This window comes from Octopus bimaculoides, chromosome 2 (assembly GCF_046866305.1).
Source record: "Octopus bimaculoides isolate indiv1 chromosome 2, ASM4686630v1, whole genome shotgun sequence".
Classification (NCBI taxonomy): domain Eukaryota; kingdom Metazoa; phylum Mollusca; class Cephalopoda; order Octopoda; family Octopodidae; genus Octopus; species Octopus bimaculoides.
In genome coordinates this window covers 63,410,531-63,421,889 of record NC_142929.1, presented here as the reverse complement: position 1 = coordinate 63,421,889, position 11,359 = coordinate 63,410,531, and the positions used below count along the sequence as shown (strand labels likewise).

General features: G+C 37.1%; 1 protein-coding gene across 3 annotated transcripts in view; it reads left to right on the top strand.

The window, feature by feature from the left end:
* The window catches only part of LOC106875051 (photoreceptor-specific nuclear receptor), a 341,048-nt gene that overhangs the window by 156,059 nt on the left and 173,630 nt on the right, over nt 1-11,359 (top strand). For all 3 annotated transcript variants that reach the window (XM_089346487.1, XM_089346477.1, XM_014923014.3), the window contains exon 3: nt 5,692-5,795. In XM_089346487.1, coding sequence (XP_089202613.1) covers nt 5,692-5,795 — 104 coding nt within the window. The remainder of the gene's footprint in view (nt 1-5,691; nt 5,796-11,359) is intronic.

The following is an 11,359-nucleotide window of genomic DNA, read 5'->3' as shown; positions in this document are numbered from 1 at the left end:
TGATAATTATGATGACGATAATAGTGGTGAAGGGTGATCAAATGTGTTAACATGCGCATCCTTGCGACAATATAAACATCATTTAATCAAGATACTCGTGGACTGACGAGTAGCCTGCGGTATACACCTCGCTTGGATATTTACCATGTCCGACGTAAAAACGAATGATGATGAACTTTATGAAGAAAAAAACCCCGCAGGTCACGGGTAGATAGTTTTTGACTATAGTTCTACTGCATCCGGTTGTTAAACAACAACATATTGCATTTCTTGATGGCTAAGTTAGTAATTGCCAGAGAAAAATACCTCCAAAACGTACTGGTATGACTTCGTGATTAAGATGTTTGTTTCTCAAAGATGTGGCTTCCGATTCGATATAACAAGGTAATTATTTGAGCAAATACTTTTCATAATAGATTCACTTGACTGATATTTTGTGAGTTATAATTCATTGACGGAAATTCTGCAGGAGTCCGCAGAAATTCTGTGGGTGTGGGGAGATATCTGTGTGGGTGGTTTTTCGGCCAGAAAGCCTGTAAGCCAGGTGCTTTTGAATCAAGCTCTCTGTGATATTTGTTCCGCCTGATTCATATAAATAATTCTTCCTTATTCTCAACATCATAAATGCTGTGAACCAGTAATTGCCCTGTTACAATATTATAACCAGCGTAGCCATTTTCATAAAATGCATTATATAATAAACTAAAATTAACTAGCTCTGGTTACTTACGCCATTAATTTCCTATTATTTCATTCGGTGCATTTTACACGGTCAAATAAATCTTCTGATAAAATGTAACAGAATAGGAGTACTCAAAGAAAGTAGTCATCACTTGTCCTCTTAGAACATTCTCTCAGAATTAAATAGTGTTGTAGAGTTATATTATTATGCATTTAGCCAAGCCTTGATTAAATGCAGAAGTAGCTGCGTGGCAAGTAGCTTGCTTACGAACCACATAGTTCCGGGTTCAGTCCCACTGCATGGCACCTTGGGCAAGTATCTTCTACTATAGCCTAGGGCCGACCAAAGCCTTGTGAGTGGATTTGATATACGGAAACTCAAAGAAGTCCGTCGTATATGTGTATATGTATATATGTTTGTGTGTATATGTTTGTGTGTCTGTGTTTGTCCACCACCAACATCGCTTGACAACCAATGCTGGTGTGTTTACGTCCCCGTCAATTAGCGGTTCGGAAAAATAGCCCGATAGAATTAGTACTAGGCTTACAAAGAATAAGCCCTGGGGTCGATATGCTCGACTAAAAGGCGGTGCTCCAGCATGGCCGCAGTCAAATGACTGAAACAAGTAAAAGAGTAAAAATTAAAGAGTAACCAAGCTTTATGACATAATAATGATATTGTGAGGGAATTACAAGAATTGATATCTGTCTGTCTGTGCGTCCATCTATCTATCTATCTATCTATTTATCTATCTATCTATCTATCTATCTATCTATCTATCTATCTAATTATCCATCCAGTAATCCACCTATCCATGTATGCTACTAGATAGTTAGATAGCTAATAACACGCGCGCGCGCAAACACGCACACGCACACGCACACACACATATACACACAAACAGGCGCAAGCGTGGCTGTGTGATAAAACTTAAAACCTTGCAAGTAAAAGATTAAACGAATAAATATAAATGTAAATATACGCATGTGTATGTGTCCGCATATGTATGTATAAGTATATTTATATGTATGTATGTATGTATGTATGTATGTATGTATGTATGTAAACTACCGAGAGTCGAACAAGTATTGCAATGCATTTTGTGTTTCGAAATATTCGTTCATCTTTCAGCAGTTCGTTTTCAAATGCTTTCGATGTGTGTGTGTGATTGTCTCCACCCTACCGCTTGACAACCGGTGTTGGTGTGTGTATGTCTGTATAACTTAGCAGTTCAGAAAAACAGAACATACTAGAAAAAGAGGATGTACCAAGCTTTAAAAAAAACAGAAAAAACATGTATTGGGGTCGATTCTTTTCGACTAAAAATTTTTAAATGCCATGCCCCACATAGCCGCAGTCTAATAACTGAAACGAATAAAAGAATAAAAGAATAAAGGAATATGTTTTGTAGTTTACTTGCATATATTACTGACCTCGAAGACTACATGTCCTCACAAAGTTCTAATGTCACGAAGTATTGGAATTTACAGCTGTTTGTCACGATCAGAAATAGGCGATAAATTGCCAAAAGGATGTCTACTTAAAGTAGTGTACGAGTTTGTAATTCGCAAACAACGGTCAAATGAATATATGGATCAATTTCTTCCTGGTTAAAGACTGTGGCTTTAAGGCCTTACCGTCCAAATTTTATACGAAAAATTTAATAAGTGATTCTTTTATTTATGGAATAATGTCGACCAATACAAGACGTATTCTATCCGAAAATAAAACACTAGACGAGGAACTTGTAATGTTACAAGCAAGAATATTGGATTTAACTTTATCGAATTCGAGCATTTATAAACAGTGTATCCTCGTAAATATCACAGCTATTACAACAGAGCTCAAGAAGGAGAAAGCTATTTCGCAGAAATGGTGTGTGTGTGTGTGTGTGTGTGTGTGTGTGTATGTGTGTGTGTGTGTGTGTGTGTGTGTGTGTGTGTATGTGTGTGTGTGTGTGTGTGTGTGTGCGTGCGTGCGTGCGCGTGCGCGTGTGTGCACGTGTATCTATGTTCAGTTGTCAGTGGAAGCTGTTTTGGGATATTTACTTGGTCAGAGATTCGTCTCTCAATATTCTTCAGTGACATTTAGGTTTAATGTCCCTGAAACCTCTCTAGTGTTGTGAAATTTCCCTGCTTGATCAACGTATCTATCAACCTATCAATCTACGTATGTATCAACTCATCAATCCACGTATGTATCAACCAATCAACGTCTCTGGCTAACTCTTTTCACTAACTTTATATGAAATAGAAATATTGCTTTCAGAAAACCCAAAATTAAAAATGAAAGAAGTATTACCTAATGTATTAACAGATATGCTATGCCTGAAAACAAGATCAAATGATCACAGCTTCATCGTCTTTGATGATAATTCTGAGTTAAATAATAAACAGCTCTGCGAGCTAAGAAAGGAACTTCTACACAACGATTCAATACACTGAACACAACTAAGTCGCTTTCTAAACACTGCCTAAGATAAATAGGAAGATATATTGGATTGCGTGTTCCTATAGACTCTATTTCTTGAAAACGAAAGACGGGATGGACACCGCTAAAAAGCTTTTAAACGAGTGTTCACTGAACCAGGGTTATCGTAGAAAGCCATCGATATTTGAAATGATTACAAAGCGGCCAGATTTGTTAACATTTTTAAGATGACTAAAATTAATTCTATAATCATTTGGACAGTCATGGCTCATCTCTATGTAATAATACACGTCACACGCTAAAGAAGTTTTCTGATGGTTTAGCCAAGTTCAGTGCTCACGTTGATCTTTGAAATAATTGCACAACTATATAATAATTATTTGCAGCTCGAACCAGAGAGAGGACCTCTAAAACTGATAAAAATAGCGGCCATCAGTCTCTCAAATCACGTTAGATAATATAATCTAAATACGCATATTGTGGGGGGAAATGACTGAACGGGGATATTTAGAAAGCCTCTGACCATAAGTCTGTTAATGTATGGCTGGCCTGTAGCTAAATAAAATCAAGAGAATTATTTTACAATTCGGTAGTTTGAACTAGTGGACAATTAAGTGTCTTGACCATTGATAGAGCGTAGCAGTGATTGCAGGATAGGTACAAAAACGTCACTCATTCGACTTAGTATAACTACTCTTCTTTACACTGACATCGCTATAAAGTGATTACCTCACCTTCTGCTACACTGTAGTGAAGCTTGTCCGACGTTGAAATTATTCTTGCTTTCAAACTGGAAACTGCTTTCTGACGACGTCTCTAAAATCCCTATGGGTAAAGCCTTAAGACTAAAACAATCATTTAAGTTATCTGCAAAAATAATTTATACAATTAAAGATCTGTTATATTTCTTAGTATAGATGCGCCTCTGCAGGTTATAATTCTGATGTAATTCTTTCCTGATAGTATAAAGTTCTGTGTCCCTGTTCTATCGTTTGTTGCACTATCTATTGATAATTGCGACCATTGATGACTCTAAGGAACGACATTTTGTAGTGACTTAAATGTCGATATTTCGCGAGAAATAATGATAAATAGGATTATAAGCGAAAATCAGATAAGAATAAGCGACGATTTTCTCTTGGAATCTAACGTAAATGTGAAATATGTGTAGCATTTTTGGAAACACTAAGTTTTTCGAATCATGCATCTAACCACCAATTGTGACATATGCCTGTAATCCGTACCCCAAACTTATAATCCGTACCCTGGACATATAATCCGTAACCCGAAGAAAATTGAGTTATATTTTTGCTTAGTCTTGCTATATAAACAAAGATATACATGATTTTTTAATGTAAGCATTCCCTGAAACACATGGAATTTTTTCGAAGTGTTCATCAAGAATAAAATGGTCGGGGAATGCTCAATAAACTTATATTTTCTCCACTAATACTCTACTTTGTTGGTTAGCTATCCCTTTAACTATATCATATTTAATCTACAAGAGGCGTTCACAAACTGGGATGCTTGGAATTCTGGTGTTTTGAGATGGTATTTCTGGGGTAAGCGACAAAGATGGGATGTATATAATTGTTTACACCACTTTTTAGAATATATGTCTTAAATTACTAAGCACACAAGAATTTTATTATTCTACATGTATAAACTTCACGCTGAACAGGTTATGACCAAGAGATTTTGTTCCGCTTATTTGTTGCGACATACTTGTGTGAATATGGAGTTAGCTCTTCAAGCAAGACTTAAAATCTAGGAATTTCCTGAATCTACAGACAGACCTACGGATTGCAACCGCCAAGCAAGTTCTCTAATTTGATCAAATCATGAATGAGGACTAGGAATGAATAAGTCATTGAATTTTATTTAAGATTGTGATTGATTTCACTGTTTAGAGTTTTTAACTAATTGTCCAATTTACATTTACATTTTATACATTGAGTAAAATGCTGATTTTCCTTCGGTTTATTTACTCATCTTCATTACAGTATGTGATTCTATTTTAAGAAAAATAGTTAATAGCAAAATGACTTTTTCCTCTTCAAATGTGATTTGTAGTGTGGTGCAAAAAATTCCTAGAAAAGGCTGGGAGCCCCTACAATATTGATAATGTTACGTTTCGAGAGGGTCATTTTTTCCTTGTCAAATAAACACACGCACTATATATTCATTTTTCACTCGCTTATTATTCTTCTTATTTTATCTTATGTCCATTGTTTGGAAATCTTTTGACACACATCTGTCAAATTTTCAGCGACTCTTGTGTTCTGTTTAGTCCATTCTGTCTTTCTAGATAGAGTGGACTAAACAGAACAGGAGGCTACACGTGCATGGATGAATCACTGAACAGGTCACGGATGTGTGACGAAAGATTTCCAGACAATGGACATAAAATAAAATAAGAACAATAATAAATGATTGAAGAACGAATATATAGTGCGTGTGTTTCTTTGGCATGAAAAAAAAAATGACCATCCCGAAATATAACTGTTTCAGCATATGATTTCATGTCAGGAATCTGGCAAAACAAATTCATAAACGTAATATTGATGATATATTTACAGATGTCAGGCGGGAACTGGTCTTTGTACGGTAGACAAAGCTCATCGCAATCAATGTCAAGCATGTCGGTTGAAAAAATGTCTTCAGATGGGTATGAACAAAGATGGTAAGTACATAATCATTCTCATCGCATAAAATATTGTCTTCTGTCTTTTGCTTTGATTTTGATTTTAATTTTTATTTATTAAATCTCCTATTTTATTTTCTTTCTTTTATTTTTGGAGGATTAAGACATAATTGAAAAATACTTTTTCTCGATTTTCAGATCATATTCAATGAACTACTAACGTAGAAATAACGCGAGTGAATAATAATTTTTACAGAAAAATACAAAATGTTTATGAATAACTATTAATTGTCAGTGTAGGTTAAAAGATAAATAATAATAATAACGTATAGAAGAGATGAGTTCTTAGATTACAGGACTGGCCTATTTTCAAAGAATGGATGCGTATGAAACCTCAAAACTTATTTTAACTCGCGAAATATAAATCTATGTACAAGTTATGATGATATACGTTATCATCAAGCAAGTGGCTGTGTGGTAAGTAGCTTGCTTACCAACCACACGGTTCCGGGTTCAGTCCCACTGCGTGGCACCTTGGGCAAGTGTCTTCGACTATAGCCTCGGGCCGACCAAAGCCTTGTGAGTGGATTTGGTAGACTGAAACTCAAAGAAGCCCGTCGTATATATGTATATGTATGTATGTATGTATGTGTGTGTGTGTGTGTGTGTGTGTATGCTTTTGTGTCTGTTTGTCCCCCCATCATCGCTTGACAACCGATGCTGGTGTGTTTACGTCCCCGTAACTTAGCGGTTCGGTAAAAGAAACCGATAGAATAAGTACTAGGCTTACAAAGAATAAGTCCTGGGGTCGATTTACTCGACTAAAGGCGGTGCTCCAACATGGCCACAGTCAAATGACTGAAACAAGTAAAAGAGTATGTAGGAGTGAATATTACTTAAAAACATTTTCTTTTTTTTTTTAATGTGTGGATGTTGGATTTATCATGTCCTAAATAAAGTTATTAACATGAAATCTTTCCGGGATCCATTTATAACATCCTGTTACCTGTTGTTTCTGATCTTCGATATATTTGCGGTGATCTGCGCGATGTTAGTACCAACAGATATTTTAAAGTTAAAGTCCTTAAAGGCAATTAATAAGATCTTTCTAAGGTCTCTCGAGCTTATGATCATTCATCTAGCGAAAAATTAGCGGATCATCATCTTTATGCAGGCCAAATTACGTGAGATGAAATTTCCATTGAAGGGAGTCTATGACATAAAATACTGTTAAATCATAAGCGGTAGTATCATTACATGTGCTTTTAACCATTACTTTCGACTTTAAGATTGTTTGAAAGCAATGGATGAATTCCTAGGGAGCAGATAGCATAATTTTAAATTCATTAATGAAGAAAAATGTGTTTGTTCCACGAAGAAAAAAAAAGGAGAAAATTAAGACTTCCTGACATGCATGATAATACTAATTTCCAATTTTTGTACAAGGCCAGTAATTTCAGGGGAGTGGATAAGTCGACTACATATATCCCGAAAGGATGAAAGGCAAAGTTAGCCTCGGCGGAATTCGAACTCAGAACGTAAAAAACGGATGAAATGTCGCCAAGCATTTTTTCCGGTGTGCTACCGATTCTGACAGCTCACCCCATTAATGATGATGTTAATATCAAAATCAATATTGAATGATCTCGTCAAAAATCCGAAGCATTTTAGAAAGAGGAGCTTAGAATTGTATGGATAAAAACCCACGAAATCAAATATAGGATAGCAATAATGATCGTAAATACTTCATCAAGCTCTTGGTTTAATTGTGCTAAAGTAAAGCTGGCACACCGCAGTAAACTAACTTATTTGGGTACAACAGAACGAACCTTTAAGCGAAGTCACAAATATATATATATATATATATATATATATATATATATATATATATATATATATATATACATATATATATATTTAAGAATTTAAGGATTGGAGAAAACGCATGTTATAATTGCATACTTTATTCCTACATATGTTTCAAAGGATTACAACCTGTGTGATCCATAGGGATCTTTGATATTAAAATTGTAACATTCTCATCAGGGAAAGCATATTTTTAAACAGTCATCATATATTCTTAAATATACTCAAATACCCAAAATTTCAAGGAGTTCCTGCCTTAAAAACAGGAGCTAACCACAGCTATTTTGTGTTCTTTGCTACATTGGTTTCTATTAACCCATTTATTCTATCAGAAGAATTTTTATTCATTAAGATAGAAGAAATACACATAATTATATATATATATATATATATATATATATATATATATATATATATATATTCTATTAGGAACCAGAGAAAATAAACCCTTTAAATTTATTGCAGTACAGTTAGAGACTGAACGGTGAAGGTACCAAAATCTTTAAGATATAGTGATCACTGGTTGAATTTGACAAGCCATATTCTAGGTTCTCTTGTGCCCGAGGAACAGGTTTCATTTAGATGTCTCAGGCCTGAGCTCATTTCAAAATGATATCACCGAAGCAAATTCATTCTTTGGAACATAAATATGTTTAATGGCTGAATATACAATACTATTAAAGGTGGAATTATTTTGAAATACTTTTAATCTTTTCGGAAGTTTCTTGAAATGTCCATACGATATTTAAACTTTTTCCCAAACTACATATGTAGCTCTTTAAAGTCATTTCGTGTGAGAGCTGGAAACTATTTTTAAACAGTCATCACCTTTTTACATAGCTACGAAATAGAATTCGATTCTGTTTTTGCCAAGTAAATTCCATACATTTTAAAACTTTATTTTAGGGAAATAATGATCAGTCTTTCTTTCTATACTGTAGTCATATTTATATTTCTCTCTTAACCACACGTTTCCTTCCTCTCTCTCTTTCCTCCTCTCTCTCTTTCCTCCTCTCTCCCTTTCCTCCTCTCTCACCTTCGCTGTCTTCGTTGTATGCGTCTTCAAATATGTGCAAACAAATGTATGAGTCTATACCAGGTGGTATCAAAAGGTTCCGGACCAGTTATGCTTAATAAAAAAAAAACTTATTTATCTAAGTTTTAACGTCATCTCCTTCAAAATAGTCGCTTGCGCAACAATACACCGGTCACAGCGTTCCTGCCAGTTTTGGAATCTGGCCTGGAAGTCATTTTCCGTTAGCGAGTCGAGAACCTTCTGCGATTCGCTCTTGATGTCTACAACCGTGTTAAAACGGCAACCTTTGAGCTGCATTTTCATCTTGGGGAATAGATCGAAATCCGCAGGTGCTAAATTTAACGAATAGGGCTGGTACGGAAGCGATATACCATGTTGTGTATGGTGAGAAACTCACGAGTGAGGAGAGCTCAGTGTCGGGGGGGGGGGGCATTGTCGTTGTGATGAATCTAATTCTTCGTGCTCCACAGATCCGGTCGCTTTTGCCGAATGTCCTCCCTCAAACGCTTCAAAACGTAGTTGATTCTCCTCCGACGATCCTCATGTACAAGCTGATGAATTTTCTGCACAATTCTGGGGATGAAGTTCGTAGCAGGTCTTCCAGATGGCTCATCGTCTTCCAGGGACGTTCTTCCGCTTTTGAGGCGCCCACGCCACTCGAAACATCGCATCCGATCCACTGTCTCGTCGCCGTAAGCGTTCTGAAGCATGCTCAATGCTTTTGTAGCAGTCTCCGCAAGGTTAAAGTAAAATTTCACGTTGGTTTTTTGTTCCAACTTCCTGTCCATGACAAAATCGCATACTACTGTATACACGTGAAGTAAACACAACAATGTCACACAGCACACTGCCTCATGAAGGTCACTACCAGCTCTCACAACGCACACAACCATGTGCTAACAACTGTTGCCGTGCTACAGAGCCAATCAAACACTTTTTGACACCACACACCTTGTTTTGTTCACGTTTCTCCCTTCATTTCCGTTGGTATTTACATATTTTTGTAGTTTTTTTTTAGTGTATTTTACCTACTTCCATAATATCTATAAGCTTTCTTCATTAAATCATTATCTTTTCCACATAGATCACTGTTTACGTGTCTACTCGCGTTTATATTGCACCTTTACATATAAAGTAAAATTCTGGAATGATTTACTTAACGGCATAGATCTTTCAGTATCTGCATGTATGTATGTGTGTGCGCGCGCGCGTGTGTGTGTGTGTGTGCGTGCCCGTGTGCGTATGAATGTATGTGAGTGTGTAAATATATATATATATATATATATATATATACACACACAAATATATGTGTACACATAAACATATATGCACCTATAGTTAGAGATAGATAGTTAGAGATAGATAGATAGATAGATAGATAGATAGATAGATAGATAGATAGATAGATAGATAGATATTTCCAATTATAGCTGTCCGATTTCAATCGTAACTCGTAGCGTCATGGTAAAGGGATATTTCGTCTTTGCTTCGGGTTGATTCATGTGTTGAGGGTAAACTTGTATACATAGAAACTATACGAAAGCCCGATTCCAAAGATTCCACGTGTAAAGACAAAAGGTCACTCGTGCCACACACTGCGACACAATGATTTTGTTTAAGGATTACATCGAAATCGCAATCCTCAAATATAACAACTCATTGAGTTGGCAGCAGTTCAGACGATCAAGCAAGCGGAATGTACGTCATGGAAACCGTCGGATGATCTATTTAATATATTTCTTTACCATATATGTATGTACATGCATATATAAGTCAGTGCATGTATGTCATTGATTGTGTGAGCCTTTCTGTTTTGCTTGTTTATATGTGCATATATATATATATATATATATATATATATATACATATATATATATATATACATATGTATGTGTGGAAGTATTTGCATAGATAAGTGTGCATAGGTACGAATATGTGACATGAATACGTAAATGCAAACGTCAGACCTCTGACCAACAAAACTATAGGCTATATAACATCACACTATGCCAGGATACACCACACACCAGCACACATCCTATTCTCTAATGTGTCAACAACATCACTAACATCACCCCGTCATCATCGACTCCACGATGAGCGACACTACTATTAATTCTATCCCCCACAACTGTCGCTATTCTTCGTTATTCTCCGCCACCATCTCGAACATCACCATTTTTCCTCTACCGTCCCCGACACCGCAATCAGCATCTGTCCTACCACCACCGCCCTTACTATCACCATTACTTCTACCACCAGTACCCTATCCTCACCATCACCACCGCAGCCACCGCCGCCGCTGCCGCCGCCGCTGCCGCCGCCGCTGCCGCCGCCGCTGCCGCCGCCGCTGCCGCCGCCGCTGCCGCCGCCGCTGCCGCCGCCGCTGCCGCCGTCGCTGCCGCCGCCGCTGCCGCTACCGCCGCCGCCGCCGACGCCGCCACCACCACCACCACCACCACCACCATCAACAACAACAACAACAACCACTACCACCACCACCACCACATCAAAATCAACATCAAGAACAACGGCATCAATATTAGTCTCAGTCAGTCGTCAGTGAAATGTCAGCTGACACTGCAGTCGTGAATATTTGATGGACATCCAATTAAAGATGGTGCTCTCTGCGGCGTTCTAAAGCGAACAGGCAGGTGAAGATGGACACGAAATATCAGGCAACAACCAACCGACGACGTTC